The sequence below is a fragment of the Grammomys surdaster genome, unplaced genomic scaffold (genome assembly GCF_004785775.1).
Source record: "Grammomys surdaster isolate TR1022 unplaced genomic scaffold, NIH_TR_1.0 231, whole genome shotgun sequence".
Classification (NCBI taxonomy): Eukaryota; Metazoa; Chordata; class Mammalia; order Rodentia; family Muridae; genus Grammomys; species Grammomys surdaster.
Genome location: NW_021604676.1, coordinates 2,080,792 through 2,098,546, shown reverse-complemented (window position 1 = coordinate 2,098,546; position 17,755 = coordinate 2,080,792). Strand labels below are relative to the sequence as shown.

The following is a 17,755-nucleotide window of genomic DNA, read 5'->3' as shown; positions in this document are numbered from 1 at the left end:
CTATCTATCTATCTATCTATCTATCTATCTATCTATCTATCTATCTAATTTAGAAAATGGGCTGTTAGGGAACTGCCCCAGGGGTCAAAATATTCAGTGAACTTCCTTCTAGCTTTTTAAAATATGAGACCACATAGTGTTTCCTGCTATGTCCCTTGTCCCTTTGTGTTGAGGCCCCCAAGACCATGGCCAAGGTCATCAACCACTAGAAGAGTGTGGCTTTACATTCAAAACCTTGACTAGGATAGACCACATTTGAAGGGATTTGGAGCAAGATCTGCCAAGGGAGAAGCCATGGCGGGAAGACACAGGAAACTGGTGCAGTCTTCTCATAAGTATTCTTCACTATGTCATAATAGCTACATTCCTGACTCAGGGAATGGATCTCGTGGCTTGTAAGAAGTTCTGTTTCCTGGTAACTCACACATCAGGGGCTCTGTGCCTACCCTCTGCTTCTCAGAGGCCTAGGAGTTCAGTCTTGCAGGAAGAGAGCAGGTCCTCAGTATCAAACACACTGCTATACAAAGTGTAAGCTTAGGTCTAGAAAGCCATGTTTACAAGAGATAGATCGAATTGTCCTGAAACTGGCCAGGCTCAGACAAGCTTTCCAAGCAGGCTCTCAGGACAGCTCCCTCAAGCCCCGGTAGCAACTTCTACACATCCTACTGACATTATTTTAAGAGCAACAATTCAAAATATATTTGGGGACATATGTGTTCTATAAGCCTACACACTGTTACATAATGAAGATATTTTAAAAACAATGCTGTAAGCTTTTGAAGCCACAGGATCATGGTGGCATACTGCTGCCGTGGGGTTGGCACCACTTGGGTGGTAGACCCCAGGCGGACACTTCACATTTGTTCTTTGTTCTGCCTCACAAAAGTCCTATGGCATACTTATCCATTTTACAGTTGAGTGAATCTGGGACTCTGTGTCATAGGAGGTGACCCAGGGCACAGTACATAGCCTCCTGTGATGACACTGGAGACCCTGGTCCAGTCCTTTCTTCTCAAAAAGGAGGAAAGGAAGACCATAGAAAGGTTGCAGACAAGAGTCTCTCAAGAAAGGCAGATGGCTCAGTCCAGCACCAAGCCAGTCCACCACCAGCCCATTTTGTCTTCAGTCCTTCTTCCCAGTGACACAGATTCAAGCTGGAAACTAGCATAGCCCCGAGGTTCCATTGGCCTCACACTGATGATAACTGGACTATCATTTCAGATGATAATCATCAGAATGTCTGCCAGGGGTTTCTGGGAGGTCTTCAGGAGCCAGAAATTTCCAGGAGCAGGATGTGCTTCGGTTGGGAGCAATCTTGCTGCAACTCAGACATCCATCTTTTCTTCCTTCTTGGGAACTTGACCTAGTTGTGAGACTGAGCTACTGCCTGAGGGAAAGGGTAGGCCAGCCTCATCTGGCCATGTGGGTGTGTTCCATGAGCAATGTTGCTCTGTGGGGGCTCTGACATCTCGGGAACAATCCCTTCTCTTGATCCATGTGGTCCATATGTGCACAGTAGGGAGGAGATAGGCAGGCACTAGCTTGACCCTGTGGATATATGGGTCTCCCTTAAGGGATGGGGCGGGCACCATTCAGTCTCCGATGACTTGAAAGAGGTGAAATTTAGCCTCAGGTTGCCCACTAGGCGTCCCTGTAGGAGAGAGCCATGCCTTGTTTACATCATCATGGCTTCCTTGCTCATAAGCACAGAGCAGAAATGAGCCTGCTAGAGTCTGCTTCACAGATGAGGACCATTCAGTTGCTATACTATGAGGCAGGTCCAGAGCCCATGTCTTGGTTTCTCATGCGATAAGGGGCATGATAGCAGTGCAGTGAACTTCACAGGAGTGTGGCAAAACCTGAAGGAGACTACTGGGCGTGAAAGTTCTTTTGCAAACTGTAAATTGTTTGACAAATTTAGGAAGGTGTTTTTATTCTCCAGCATCCTACAGAAAAGGGCAATGGAACGATAAGAAGACAGTCATGGGAGAAATAACTTACACTTAGAATCATGAAACTCTGGGCCCAAACTCCAGCTCTCCCTTCAGTCCATTGTATATGCCAGGTAGCTGGCACTCTAGGGGTTAGGTTACTGTGGACAGGCATGGATATCACCGGCTGTCCTGAGGGTACCAAGATGATGCCTGAAGTGAGAACCCAGTGCTTTTGTCACAGGAGGATTTTTGTTAATGTCCAGTAGCAAAATCAGAATTCTACAGGGTCATGCAAAAGTCAAGTGAGGACCTCATGTTAAAATCCAAGCCTGTGGCTAGAACCTGTCCTTAGCTGGCAGTAGATTCTGCCTCCTTAAATTGGATCAAAACCAGACTGTAAGTCACAAACAACTCATGCTGCAGGTCAGTAGGTCCTCCTCCAGCCAAACGGTTTACAGGAAAACACAGAACTGACTTGTGAGCTCAAAACAGTTTCCTTTCCCTGTGAGAGCTGAGCAAACGCAGAGAGTGCAGGCAGTGCAAACTACCTGGCCATCTGCTTGTAGGCCTCCTCTGCAACCGCAAAGATGTGTGGGTCCATGTCGCCCATGTTCTGGCCGCTGTAGGCGTGGATGATGGCATCCCCATATATTGGCAGCTGTTTGTAAGGATTCATGGCCACCAAAATGATTCCTGAGGAAAGAGATGAGGTGTGGTTAGCAGACACGAATGAGGTTTATCCCATTTGCTCCTTAGTGGGTGGCCCCCACCTTGGTAGCCTCCTTTTATACACACTTCTTTTTATGTCAAACTCTTGATGCACATGCAAATAAGTTATGAACATAATCAAGATGGCAAGACTTTGGTTTCAGGGTCCTCCCCTATCCACGGTTCTCCTCCCAGAAGTCAGTGGGTTGAGAACTTACTGCTAACTTTCACATGTTAATAGCACCTAGAGATCGGTCTTTGGAGAGTTATAACACAGATGATGTCCAGAGTATGGGGGACGCCATGGCAGCCTGTGTAGATGTGAGACTGGCGTCTGTACACCAGTCCTGTCTCACATCAGGAAACCCTCACCAGATGCTTAGTAGGTGCCTGTGCCATGCTCTTAAGCTTCCCAGCCTCCAGAGCTGTAAGCCAAAATTCTGTTCTTTGTAAGTTATCCAGTCTCAGATATTCTATATTACAGCAACAGAAAGTAGAAGACACCCACCCCTCAGGCTTTTTCCAGAAGGCCCAGTCATTCACTAAGAGCCTTTGCTTGACTTGAGTCAGGTCACTCAACGCTCTGAATCTTGGTTATCTTAACAGTCACCCTCATCTAAAGCTGTTCTGATGTCTGGATGGGATGACACATGGGGAAATGAACTGTGTTTTTTGCAAGTCCCAAAGTAAATGTAATAATGACAACAACGTCACAAGAAGTAATACATGTGTTGGATGTGGTGAGAGACTCAGACACAAGCACATGGTGATCTTTCCTCATAGTCCATCTTTGTTCCCACAAGCAGTTCTCCTCACACAGACACCTCTTTTTACACACACTCTCAATGCTCAGTATCCAGAGTGCTTGGGACACAACAACAGCAGGCCCGGGGGTCATACTGCATCCTTACCACTGTAGGTGTAGATCAGTTTGGACTCTGCGAAGCGGATTCTGAGGTTATGCAGCACTGCAGGCTCGTGGAGGTAGCTGAGGGCTGTGAGGTCATTCTCACCCACCAGGATGTCTGGATTCCGAAGCGGAGGCAGTGACTCTGGATCAACAGGGTAATCCAGCTCCTATAAACAAAGACAGATCTAAACTTCTAGAAATAGAGGACTTTTGGTATTTCTGCTAAACTGTTTCCTCCTACCCACCTCCGACAGAAGCATTTCTCACACTAAAACAGCAACAAAATCAAAACCAACATATTTTAAGAGGCTATTTGTGCAGGTGTGTGTGTGTGTGTGTGCCCGTGTGCGTGCCCGTATAGTTTGCTTGCTTGTGTGTCTATGCATGACATTTATGCAGTGCCTGAAGAAGCCACAAGGGGGCGTTGAGTTCTCCCTTGGAACTGTAATTACAAATGGCTGTGAGTCACTATGTGGGTCCCTGGATTGAACCCTGGTCCTCTGCAAGGGCAGCAGGTACTTTCAACCCCTGTGCCATCCCTCCTGCTCCTACAACTTGTTTTTTGAGACAAAGTCTTCCTAGGTAGTCCAAATTGACCTCAAAGCCTCTATCCCCCTGCCTCAGCCCTGCTGGAATTATAGGTGTCACCACACCTGTCTTAAAAACTTTTAAGTAGAGGAGAAAGGAAATAACCTTTATAGGTGACTCAAGGCAATGAAAAACTGGGAGCCAGGGGATCAAAGCATTGACTGTGTGTCTTAAAGCAAGTCCCCTCTCTCTACCTGACTCTCCTCTTCTGTGAAGGGTCCTCAGAGCTGAAGAGGCTGTGATGTAAGGTGATAGGAAGCCAACAAGCATATATCCAGTGGCCCCACCCATAGGGGCCTTGGGAATGTACATTTGGAAAGATGCTGTTGCTGGGACAACCTAGCCTTAGGTGACTCACACTGGAGGATGAGAAGTATCTGAAGGAGCTTGTATTGGGGAGGGGGCGGGGCTAGCTCTGCAACTGTGGATGAATGACTTCTCCAGTTTGGTCTTTCTTTCCTAGGAGCTAAACCTTGTATTCCCCAAAGCATCCGGTGAGCAGAAGGAAGGTGATGTTGGGGGCCCCTTATGGCATCCAGACTGAAAGGACTGGACCCCAGTAATAACGGCATCCTGATGCCTCCACTCCTATTTTATTCTTAGGGGAAGCTCAAGACAGAGAGAGAAAAAGGGTTGAGGGAGGTTGGCATGCTGCCTTGTCTGCCTTCTTACTCCCAAGCTTCCACTCCTGATAGTCCTGGATCAGTTGTCCCCTGGCAAATGCCAGCCCCTCAGTCTGATATATGCTTCAAGCAGGGCCTCTGAGGAAGGCATGGCTGGCCAGGTGAACACTGAACAAGACAGGCTGGGAAGACAGTCACAGTCTCTCTGCTCCTTACATCATCCACGCAGAGCTTGGCCATGTGGGTTGGTCAGCTCCATGTCAGGAGAGAAGAAGCTAGGGAAGTTCAGGATACTGAACAAGAGTCCTTGGACCAGATCCCACCGACCCTCATCAAGGTAGGTCTATATGTAGTCTGTCTTACCAGCACAGGCCCTAATTATCCCACACTGTGCTGGAAAAGAAGATCAATAAAGAGAGTCTCCAGTGGGGCCGGGAGAGGGAAAGGAGGGAGGGGAAGGGGGAGGAGGGATGAGGAGGGGAGAGGGAGAGGGAGGGGGAGAGGGTGGGGAAGGGGAAAAGGTATGGGGAGGGAGAGAGGGAGTGGAAGAAAGAGAGAGATAGAGAGGGGAGGGGGAGAGAAAGAGGGGGGGGGGGGAGAGAGAGTTTATCAGCCAGGTAGTCATCTCTGGGGGAGGGGACAACATGAGACTGAGAGATGGAGGCAGGGGTGACATACTGTACACAAAGCAAGCTTTGTCCTCTGATACAAGGAAGGGTTAAGGTGAGAGGCACTGGCTGCCTGCCATTCTCTCTGCTTCTCTGGCCAGGGATCAGCCACCTGGAGCCTGCTAATTGTACAAGCAGTTGCTTTCTCAAGTCTTCCCTCCCTAGGCCCAGCCGCCTGCTTAATCCTCACTCAGCTGCCTGAGGTACTTAGGACCCAGTGTGGCATTCAGTCAGAGTTACAGGGAGCTACTGAAGTCTGAGATGCCCTGCAACACAGCGCCTTGGCTGTGGTCTTAGATCTGTATGTGCACAGAGGATGGTCTCGGGCCTTCAGGACCTGTGACATCACAATGTCATTAGCTCCTTTGAGGTGGGTGGAGAGTAAGGGACACCCACTTAGGGAGTGGTGGTGCCTGACCCCAGAGCATGGATCCTTCCTTCTCTGCAACTTCTGAGATCTCAGGAAATGCTTGATATCCAGGACCAGATGCCAGGAAGTAGTGTGTTGTTTATCTATGCATACTTTGTAAATTCCAGAATTTAATGTTTATAAGGAATTCCCAGCCCACCCCTGGTCCAATGGAGCACAGATAGTGGATCCAGCTGTGCATCTAACACTTGAGTCTAAGAGCACAAAGTCATGTTGGCTATGAACCCAGAGGGGTGGCTTCTTAAAGCCGATATGAAATCGTTGGTTGTTGATGATCAAAAGACTGGGGTGGTGTGTGGCTGTAACTGCAGCAGCATGTCCCGCTGGAGCCTTGGAGGAAGCCTGAGCCTTCCTTTCACCACTGCTGGCTCTGCTTCTGTGCTTCCACACACCCTCCCCACCCTTATATAATCCATCCACCCTAGACTGACTTTCTAGCTCTGCAGTCTCCTTCCACACCTCCTACCTCTCCGAGATCTAGCTCCCTCATCCCATCTGGGTCCTGCCTCAGGATCAGACTACTGCCCTCCAAGTTCCTCCTCTGCCCAGGCTGTACTGAGTGAGACCCAGAAACTGAAACAGTTGGCGGCTCCTCAGCAGGCTGAGCACTTGGAACACAGCAGAGGCACCTATCTGGAGACTAATCTGGAACCTTGTACAGATAGATGGACTGCTGCTTTTGGGCAGCAGGAAGGCATCCTCAGCACTGGCTGGCCTTCCTGGATATGGGGCAGGCTCCTTTGCCTGCACTGTCCCCAGACCTTCTGCTGGTGCCCCAGTGTGAGGGTTGTGTTTGTCATTATCCACCATGGACAGGGGAGACCCTCACCGTGCCATCCTCTAGCAGGAGTCGGAGGACTTGGTCACCCACTTTGTAGTCCTTCGCAATTTCAGCCGACTTCCAAACTTCTTCAGGATCTGGGATCCAAACCCTGTTGTACTGACCACAGGATAAGACAGGTTTAATCTCAACATTTGAAAACCTTCAACACAGATCATCAGATCCCCACACGAAGCAGGGTTACACCTTGTAACTGGCTCAGTCCCCACATTAAGAACACTTTCAAGGTTAAGGGATAAGACCATAGGGAATGTGCTTGCCATATTAAGCACAGGGACCTGTTCAATCCCCTGCAGCCAAATAAGGAGCCATATGAGGTGTCTATAACCCCGGTGGATCCCTAAGGCAGCCAGCCAGCCACCCTAGCCAATCAGAGAGCTGTAGATTCCAGTGAGACCCTGTCTCAACAAACATGGTAGCCTCTGGCCTCTATATGTGAACACACACACACACACACACACACACACACACACACACACACACACATCATCTTCTCAGAATACTAACGTCTCCCTTTTTGCTGTGAGGAGGTAAATTTTAGTGCATCTGCAATGCACCACCAGGCTTACAGGCCCTGTTTCATAGGCAGCTGAGCTTCAAAGCTTCATGAACAGATCATGAAAACTGCGAGCTTGGGGTGGGAAGGAAATCTGAGGGTTCCCTAATAGAAAGTGGGAACTTCCGACAAGACTTGGCAGAGGATTTTGGCTTCCATCACTAGACTACTTGTTTCGTTTCTGGTACCTCTTCTTTTTACCCATAAAATAGTACACAATTCACTTTATGGGGGTGCTAGGAAGCTAAGAATAGGCACTAGAGTGCATTGAGGCTGGGTATGTGGCTTTGATGGTACAGTGCTTGTCTAGCAAGAATGAAGCCTTGGGGTCCACCCCGAGGACTGAACAAGACACGGTGGTACACACATGTAATCATACCACGCAGGAAAGGTGGGGAGGTCAGGAATTTAGTGTCATTCATGGATACATATTGAGTTCAAGCCCAGCCTGGGATACACAGGGCCCTGTTTCTAAAACAAAACAAGAAATTAAAGCATTTTTGTAAAATACTAAAAAAGTACCATTACAGAGGCACTACCTCGGACTGTTCTTATTTTGAAACAGGGTCTCAGCTTGTTTCCCAGGTTGGCCTGAAACTGGCAATCCTCCTGCCTCAGCCTTCTGAGGGCCAGGATTACAGGCACAACCATCACACTTGGCTACTGCTCAATTATCACTGTGACTGTGTTTGCAGACTGAGGCCTTAGAGGTCACTGAGGGTAAATGAAGTCTGATGAGACAGCTCTGACAAGATGGGACTGTAGGAACAGCGAGTGGCCTTCTAAGAAGAGATATGGCAGAGCTGGCTCAGTGGATAAAGGTGTCGCCACCAGGCTTGGCCACCTGAATTCATCTCCAGGATCCATGTAGTAAAAGGAGAGAATTAATTCTGAAGTTTTTTTCTGACTTGTGCCTATGGCACACATGCACCCTCCAATAATTAGTTGAATGTAATTTTTAAAAAGACAGGACAAAGTACTAGTGTAGGCTCCCAACCCAACAGGAGAGCCTGCGGTGCTGGGAAACAGGTAGGCAAACAAGAACATGAACTGGAGACCCTCACACAGAGACACTGCAGTACCAAGGACAGCTATAAGACCCCTAACTAAGACAGTCACTATCCTTTCCTGTGGCAGATGGACTTTCTGAAAGTGATTGTAAAGATTTCAGAACCTAGGGACTGGGTGGTGGCCGCTTAGAAAAGTGCTTGCCTTGTGAAACAGTGCTTTGCTTTCTGTTGCTGTAATCAAACACTGGCCAAAAGCACCTGGGGAGGAAAAGCTTTATTGATTTACACATCCTGACCATAGTCTATCTTAAGCGAAGCCAAGGCAGGAACTCAAACAGGGCAGGAACCTGGAGGCAGGAACCAAAGAAGAAGCCATGGAGGGGTCCTGCCTATGGCTTGCTCAGCCTGCTTTCTTATAGAACCCAGGGCCACCTTACCAGGGTAATGCCTTTAATCAAGAAAATGCCCCCCCACAGACTTGCCTAGTGGCCATTCTAATGGACGCATTTTCCCAATTGAAGTTTCCTCTTCCCATGTGAACCTGACTTGGGTCAAGTTAACAACAACAACAACAGCAACAACAACAACAACAACAACAAAAATCAAACCAAGACACCTTGTACGCCTGAAGATCTGCATACAGTTCCAAAAACCTACATAAAAAAAGCTAGGTGTTGTGGCTTATACTTTGTGGCTGTTTGAAGAGAATGGCCCTCATGGGTTCATATATTTGAAGGCTTAGTGGCCAGTTAGTGGAGCTGTTTGGGGAGCATTAGGGGGTATGGCCCTGTTGGAGTAGGTATGACCTTGTTGAAGGAGATGTGTCACTGGGAAGTTTTAAAAGTCCCTTCCAAGTCCAGTGTATTTCTCTCTCTGCCTGGTGCCTGTGGGTCTGGATGTAAAGCTCTCAGCTACTGATCTAGCACCATGATAGTCTGCCTTCTGCCATGATGGTCATGGACTCACCTCTAAAACTGTAAGCAAGCCACCAACTGAATGCTTCCGTTTATACAAGTTACCTTGGTCATGGTGTCTCATCATAGCAATAGAACTGTGACTAAGACATGCTCATAATCCTGACCTTGGGGTGTGGGTGGGGAGAGACAGGTAGATCCATGGCCAGCCAGTCTAGCCTACTTGGTGAATTATAGGCCAAGTGAAGAACCCTGCTTCAAAGAACAAGGTAAGAAGGTACCTAAGAAAATGTCATATCTGAGGTTAACCTTTTGACCTCTACACACGCGCGCACACACACAAACACACACACACTTGCACACACACTGCAGACTCCTGTGGCAGCAGCTAGCTGTCATGCTTTCAGTATGACAAGCTGCTCTTGTGCATGTGTGGCCAGTCCTTAAGCCTGTATTTACATCATGAACATTCTGGGTTTGGAGGACAAATGAAATAACCATGTCTTTTGTGAACCTCTATTTCTTCCTAACCCAGAGGGCAAAGTTAATGACTACAGAAAATACTCCCTTTGGTGAAGTGATCATTTCTTTGACATAGTCAAGGTTTTCAGCTACAAAGCAAATTTGGGGCGGGGGAGCCTGGCTCAGTTGTTAAGATCATTTGTTGCTCTTATAGGGAACTAGGGTTTTGTTTTCAGCTCCCACATCAGGAAGTTCACAACACCCTGTAATCCCAATTCCAAGGGATCTGATGTCCTCTTCTGGCCTGTACAGGCATGTGTATACAGGTACTACATGCATGTAACACATACAGGTACATACACGTACACATAAGGAAAATATGTAAACCTTAAAAAACAAATTCTGAACAAATTATGAGACAGTCTCATGTAAGTTAGACAGGCTGGTGTGCAAGCTTCTTGGAAATTCCCCTTCTCTGTGTCCCTTCTCCCTGGAGGGATGTGGTAACTTTCCATGGCCTTTGGCTTTCACATGTGCTCTGGAGACCCGAACCCCATTGTGAGGCTTACACGATAAATGCTTTAACCACTGAGCCAACTCTCAAGCCGGCTCTCTATATTTTGATATAGTTTGTACCTGACACAGGTAATAAACACTCTGGAAACAGGACAAAAGTTTGAGATTTATACATTTTACCAGCTGTGTATTTTATATAATGGACAAAACAGACATGAGTGTGGTTAGTGGACACCTACTCAAGTGTACAGAGGGTGTGTTGGGGTGTCCGGCTCACTCAAAGTGCTTTAGGAAACTGTATGGACTGCAGGCAGGATGGAAGGGTAGAGGATGGACAGACATGTCAAAGAACAACAGAGAAAATATTCTCGCTGGAATGGTGCTTGGAGATAGAGCCTCCTTATAGACTTCCTTCAAGTTCTTTAAGCTCAAGACTCTCAAGAGGTGGCTGGAGGAAATATAGAACAGGGAAAAAAGAAGTCTAGGGCATCAGTACTAGACAGGCTGGACAAAGACTGTTATCTATTACCTACCATAAATTGTCTTGATTCACGGACAGTACATTGATCATGACTAAGTCATCTGAGTAGATTTAATCCTTGATAGACAGTAACAACAGGAAGGAGCTTGGTTAGATGTAAAACGGGACTAGGGAAGCTTTGAGAGATGGAGAGAGAGGCTGAGAGAAAGGAGAGAGGGGGAGGGAGGGAAGGCAGGAGAGACAGTAGGGAGGGAAGGAGGGGGGAGGGAGGGATAGAGAAAGAGAATGACTATGAGAATGGAGGACTAACCTATCCCAGCAGGCAGTCAGGCAGTGACCCAGACCTGCATGGAGCCTTGCACACAGAGACACATCTCTTAGATAAACCCACACCCACCACATGCACCCTTGTCATCATGACACACAGCGCTTACCCCAGGTCTGCTACTAGAAATGTTTGCTTATCACTAGGTGGAGTCTGGGAAACCCCACCGAAGAGGGGGAGGAAGGATTGCAGGAGTCAGACGGACAGAGGACACCACGAGAGCACGGTCCACAGGATGAACTAAGCAGGCCTCATAGGGGCGCATGGAGGCTGAAGTGACAGTCACGGATGCTGTGTGGCTCTGAGCTAGGACCTCTGCATGTTTGCTGTGGTTGTGCAGCTTGGTGTTATTGTTCGGCCCCTAACAGTGGGAGTGTAGGTGTCTCTGACTCTTGCCTGCTCTTAGGATCCTTTTTCTCCTACTGGGTTGACACATGTAGACTTGATAGGAGGGTTTGTGGCTAGTCTCATTGTAACTTGTTAAGCCATGTTCTGTGTATATCCCTGTGAGACCTGCTCTTTTATTTATTTATTTTTTAAGGGGAATAGGGAAGGAGAAGGTGGAGGAGGAAGAGGAGGGAGAGGAGGAAGAGGAGGAAGAGGAGGAGGAGGAGTGATCTGGGGGAAAGGAGAAGTGTGAGGGCAGGGCTGGAGGAATGGGGAGGGCCAACTGCAGTTGGGATATAATGTATGAGAAAAGAATAGAAGAAAAAAGATTTCAAAAAGGTAAAGAGAGAAATGTTTGTTTATAACCCAACAAACTGCAATTAAAATACATATTAGATACATAAGATATTAAAATACAATATCCTAGGGTAACAAAAATTGGCCATTATAAAATTTCAGAGCTAAAAGTATCCTTGTACTGATCTACTGCAATCTGCCTGTCAAGTTTAGAGTGGCAGACAGCTTATTTTAGATGCTGTGTAAAGCAGGAGAAAATTGAGGTGTTCGAATGAGAGCCCTGATGGAGGATGAGGTCCCTTCGGTCCAAACTTTCAGAGGCACACGGGTCTCTGGGAGCTACTAAGCAATCACTGAGATGGCCAATACTTTCATTTTACTGATGTCCCAGTTCAAATCTAGACAGGCCAATAGTGCACCAGAGAGAATCTTAAAGGACCAAGAGGCCAGCAGCACCTGTGACTTCTGCCTTGGAATGTGTGTGGCTCTGAGGATGGCCCGAGAAGCTATCTGCTTGACGGTCCGGTGCTCTCCTAGCGACCCCTGGATTCACTTCAGCTGAAAGTATCACATTCAGTGGCAGGCAGTGTTACAAGGCATGTGACCACTCTCCTCTTCTTTGCTGCACCTCTGTATCCCAGGTAACCATGCCCACTGGTCCTACTGTCCCGGTCCACACACTGCCTGAGATCTGGAGTCCTGCACCTGAAACCCAGCCTGCTAAGCAAACACTCCATTTACTCGACTCCATGGACAATCTATTGTCTTCCTTCCTCACATTCCTCTATCCACAAGGCAACGCTTTAAACCACAGTGAGAGCTAACTGAAGCATTTAGACAAACAGACACAAGCTGTGCAAACAGACTGAGCAACTCTCACATGACTCATGTATGCTTCTGGCCTGTGAGACAGAACCTACATCCTGGAATGGCCAGCCAAGCTTGCTGCAGGGCCCAGAGCCAAAAGGCTGCCTCTAGGCCTTTGCTGGGCTTCCTCACCAACAGGCCTAGAGAATGAAACAAATGTAGGACCAGAGAGCCTTGAGGAAGCAATATGGGCTCCAGATTATGCCAGATCCTCCCAGGTCACAATCACCAGTGAGCTGTGGCCCACCTGTCTGAGGGACTTGTGGCATTTACCATGCACACGGCCTGAAGGCTGACATGGAATGTGAGCTGACAGAGGCGTTCTCCTGGCTGTACTTCCTGGATTGGAATCTCCATGTTCAGGGCATCTGAGCCAGCCAGGTGACATCATGTCTCCCTTCTCTTCCTCTTCACTCAATCCTTGTAGGCGTCTCCCTGAGATCTCTATCCCTTCCATGTGACAAGTTGTTTTTAGAGAGTTCTAGATACTCTCCCAGCTGCTCCAGTGCCTGCATCTTTGAACCCACAGCCAATCTTATGATGGATCTCAAGATTGCATTTCCAAGACCTTCAGACAACAGAACCCAAAGTCCTTGGCAATTCACAGTCCTAGTTCACGTGGTGATGCTGCTTGTGTAAAGGTGTCTGTGGGTACCCAGGTGACGGAGGATGCTGACGGGTGAATGAGGCTGACTGTTGATGCCATTTTGGCTTCTTGGACCCATCTCCATTTTTGACTTTTTGAACTACTCATAGATCAAACAATGGTGAATCTAAATTTTTAACGAGTTCCTCACGTGTCTACAGCTAAACCACCCTGGCATTCCCAATCCTGCCCGTGAATTCATCATATTCAAGCAAGACAGGTACACAAGTAAATGACTGTACCTTTTGGGGAAAAGCATATGTCAGCTCTTCTAAAAAAAGGAAACAGCAGAGGAGGTTAGAGCCCACAAGCCCACAGGCCTACAGGCTCCTGCTGAGCAGCTGGTACAAGGCAACATCACCGTGAAGATGGACAAAGATACACTGAGTTTCACCAGCCCTCAGAGGGGCTGACTGGAGGAGAGCCTGGGACAGCTTTTGATCCTACCACCTTTCTCAGCAGTGGTCAAGCATGTACAGGTTTGGAGTTCTTGTTCTTCATAGGCCTTTCCCATGTTACTGTGAGTTCTGAGCCAGTGTTTGCCTGACCATGCCTTTACCATGTGGGTGGGGCCTTGTGACTGGCTTTTCTCTCTCTTGCCGGACATTGGGGTTGGTTCTACAGTTACTATATATAACTAGAAAGCAGATGGACTTTCCATGAGTCCTGTGTAGGAAAAAGCTTAGATTCCTTGAAGATGATAAAGATGAGGTCCAGGTCAAGGCATTGAGAGGTATTAAGGTATCTGCCAGGTCTGTGTAACCTTAGACAACTTCTTTGATCTGAGCCCTGTATAGAATTGGATGTGAAGGTTTAACACATAGATTTTTTTTTCTAGACGATTTCAGATTAAAAGAAGGTTCTGAGGATGAAGTCTGGTGCATAGAAATATTTGTGCAAGATAAAAATAACTATCATACCCACAGTTGTCGCTGTAAACAGAATTCCCGCTCCTGCATGTATGCACAGAGCAAGCATTTAGAGTGTTCTCAGTGTGCCCTGATCTTTACAAGCTAGTGGTCGGCAGAGGAGACACCAAATTGAGCATGTTAGCAGTGTACCGAGTGCTGGATGGAGGGCTGGCTGCAGACCTCTTGGTCTGCTCAGATGGAATGTGAATGGTGTGCCTGCCCCTGAACAAGGCCGTGTGTAGAGCCAGTGGTGACCTGGCAGGCCAAGTTGTGGAGAACAGGGCATGAGCCAGCTAGGCGAAGTGGCAGTGGCTGGGTGAGGATGCAGAGGTGGGCCTTATGGCTAGGTTGGGATTTAAGAGGGACAAAACACTGGTTTTAAGTGGGGATTGGTCAGACCAGTTTTTCTCAAAGGGATTTCAAGTCATTCTGCTTGGACCATTTCCAAGGCCTGCTGCTGTGGAGAGAGGTGGGTTGCTTTGCACTTCCTGTACCATGGCCTCTCTCAGGAGTCCCCCCCTCCCTCTGCAAACCTCTCTTCCTGGTTCTTCCCAGTCCTTCTGGCTCCTCTGTGATGGCTCATCTTGGATCGGTAACTGCCTGGGGCTCTCTTGGCATGCAGACTCTCCCCTGTCCTGGCCTTGGCCCCCTTTTCTCTTGCCGTGGGGTGCTCCTGCCTTGGTTTCAGTGAGCACAGCTGGGTAGAAGGTTCCCCTCTGAGGACCAAGCTCATTCTCGAGAGACACCAGGTTGTGCACGCTCCACTCACTTTCCCTGTGTCTTCTCACTACTTCAACACAGCGCTGGTTGAAAAAATTGTACTTTGATGACCTCTCTCAGAAACACTCCCTCCTCCTCCCACCTCTAATGCAGCCCGTACACACCCTGTTCTCAATCATACAGACGCCAGGTCATCCTTGGCGTGTCCCTTGTCCTGATAGTCCCAGGCCAGTTTCTCCTTTCCTGTCTCCACCCTCCGTGTCTAGGATCTATAGCTGCTAATTTACCACCCAATCCCTCCATTTCCACTCAGAGCCCCCATCTCTGCCAAACGACCCTTCTGCTCCAGCTGTCTCCCCCCATACCCTCTAGGCCCCAGCAGATATCTGCTTTTCATTCCTCACTTCAAAGAACCAGAAAATACCCTGGCAGGGAAAACAATTCCAGAACAAAACACCTTTCTCTGCTCCTCGGAGCAGTGTTTCTTCCTACAGAGAAATCTGGGCCCCACCATCTCCCCCTCACCATTCCATAATGTCCTAACTTATTTTTGAGAAAAAATGTTGTTATTTAGCTCTAGCTGCCTGAAACTCACTATGTAGCCCAGGCTAACCTCAAACCCAAGGCCTCTTGCCTCAGCCTCCTGAGTGCTGGGATTACAGGCACTTAGAGATAGGGGTACATATACCTGTGTATTTTTGCTTCAAGAAAAATAGTTATTCAAAACATGTCAGTGATCAGCAACATGTCCCCAAAGATACCCAACAAGGCAGGGTTTACGATTTTTTTTTTTCCTGATAGTCACATGAAGACTTAGAAACATGGCAGGTTACCTAGTGGTTCCCATTGTCTCTAATAAAATATTCTAGATGAAGGGTTGAGCTTCGTGGTAGAGTTCTTGCCCAGAGCACACGGCTCTTGGTTCAGTCCCCAGCTTGGGGCAGGATAAAAGTGGCAGAATTGAACAGCAATGGTTTAAACGCATCAGAAGATTTCCTCTTTGATGTGTGCTTGTAATTTACTCCTTAAAGTAGAAGAAAATCTTCCCCCAACCCGATGGGAAGACAATCGTGACAAGGATCCTTTACTATATACATCGACAGTGAAAGTGTCTTTTAAATGTAAGGTATAAGGGTGGGAGGGGTGAGGGATGTCTGTAATACCATCTTGCTGAGGCAAGATCTCTGCACGTCTGAAGCCAGCCTGAGCTATGTAGGGAGGGCCGTTTCAGCCAGGGACACAAAGCAAGAACCTGTCTTAAAAACATGGTGGATCATGAAACCCATACCTTTAATCTCATAACTCTGGAGGCAGAGGCAGGCAAAACTCTGTGAGTTTGAAGCCAACCTGGTCTCCCTAGTGATTTCCAGGCTACAAGGGGTGACACAGTGAGACACAGTCTCAGTAAGCAAAACCCCACACCAAACAGTACCCCCACCCCCATTAAGCTAAGGTGTGTGTGTGTGTGAAAATGTTCCAACAGAATCCATTCTAGTTCCATCTGTCTGAATTTGAAGGGGTCTACATTCTCCTATAACAGTGTAGCAGGATCCGTTTTATGGCTCTTTTAAAAAGCATCCATTATTTTTATACATTTTTTTTTTCCCCTGGGTGAGGGTGAAGCTCTTAGCTCCTGGAAGTTTTCCAGAATGCTTGTGCTCCGGGTCAGGCCTGTTGGAGGTGCTCTCTGAGCGAATGCACCCTTACACTGCACAATAGCACAGAGTGGGGAGGTTAGGGGTGGGGGTAGGGGGGCGGGGGGGGGGAAGGATCCCCTGAGGGTCTTCGCCCCCGTACAGGGAAGCTCACCAGCATTCTAGAAAACACCTCCAATCTTGCTTGAATTCTCCAGACTCTGGAGGGCCAGGAAGGTTACAACGCTGGTTAGAAAGCTTGTGGTGACGATCGAATCTCCTGGCCACTGGGGGACTCAGATTCCATCAGTGGCAGGAGGGAGGATCTGGGTGATCTAGTGACCCGACGTGGGAACAGCAGCCCTCTGTTGGGTGTGCCCACCCACAGGGAACCCCGGCGGAGCTGGCAGCTGCTCCGGGCCTCTGCTCCTCCACCAGTCCGGGCAGGTGTACAGGTGCGTCCCCGCGCTCCTACCTGCATGTAGAGCTCGGCCACCGCCATGGGCCTCCTCTGCTGCTGCTGCAGCTGCTGCAGGGGACTGTGCGCGCCCAGCCAGTCAGCGCCTGGCCATCTTGTCCAGAAGTTTTCCCGAGTGCTAAGGCTCCCTTCCCCCGAGGGCTCGGGCGCCCGGACTTGGGGTTGGCGGTGGGGTGGGGGTTGGCAGCCGGATTGGTGCTCGCGGGCAGCCAGCGCTGCCATTGGTCCGGCCCAGGTAACAGGTGAAAGAAACCTCCAGGGGTCCCGCCCAAGTTACCGCTCCCTTACAGCAGCCGGCAGAGCGTGGAAAAACCAAAGAATCAGTGAACTCACAGAACTTCTAAATTGAGGAAGGGGTCGGATAAAAGAAAAAAGTTGTTGTCCTGCGAACATTTTATATGCAATGGAAAGTAAGATACAGATCAAGGAAAATGCACCCAGAGATTATGCCAGTAAAAACCTCGTTTGACCTTTATGGCAAGCTTGCTTCTACCTCTCTTAAAGAACACACACAGGAGGGCTGAATAAGTACGGGGTGTGTGTGTGTGGGGAAAACCTTTTGGGCCGATGGGAATATTTATTATTCAAAAGGTGTTGGTTCCACCAAAATTAATACAAAGGTCCAGTACACTGGCTTAAAAATTCTGGTAGCATGTTTGTGTACTGACATTATTTTTATATTTTATATTGGTTAGAAGTACATGAACAGCTAAGACTATTTTTACCACAAAGATCCCATCCTGCTGGCCTTCCTTGGGAGCAGCAGTCCATTTTCTTTTTCTTTTTCTTTTCCTTCTTCTTCTTCTTCTTCTTCTTCTTCTTCTTCTTCTTCTTCTTCTTCTTCTTCTT

General features: G+C 48.1%; 1 protein-coding gene across 1 annotated transcript in view; it reads right to left on the bottom strand.

The window, feature by feature from the left end:
- Myo5c (myosin VC) overlaps positions 1-16,990 on the bottom strand; it is a 72,031-nt gene extending 55,041 nt beyond the window's left edge. The window contains exons 1-4 of the mRNA XM_028773583.1: positions 16,904-16,990; positions 6,691-6,801; positions 3,554-3,719; positions 2,483-2,627 (exon numbers count right to left, since the gene is read on the bottom strand). Coding sequence (XP_028629416.1) covers positions 2,483-2,627; positions 3,554-3,719; positions 6,691-6,801; positions 16,904-16,930 — 449 coding nt within the window. The 5' untranslated portion in view covers positions 16,931-16,990. The remainder of the gene's footprint in view (positions 1-2,482; positions 2,628-3,553; positions 3,720-6,690; positions 6,802-16,903) is intronic.
- Between the last annotated feature and the right edge of the window lie 765 nt (positions 16,991-17,755).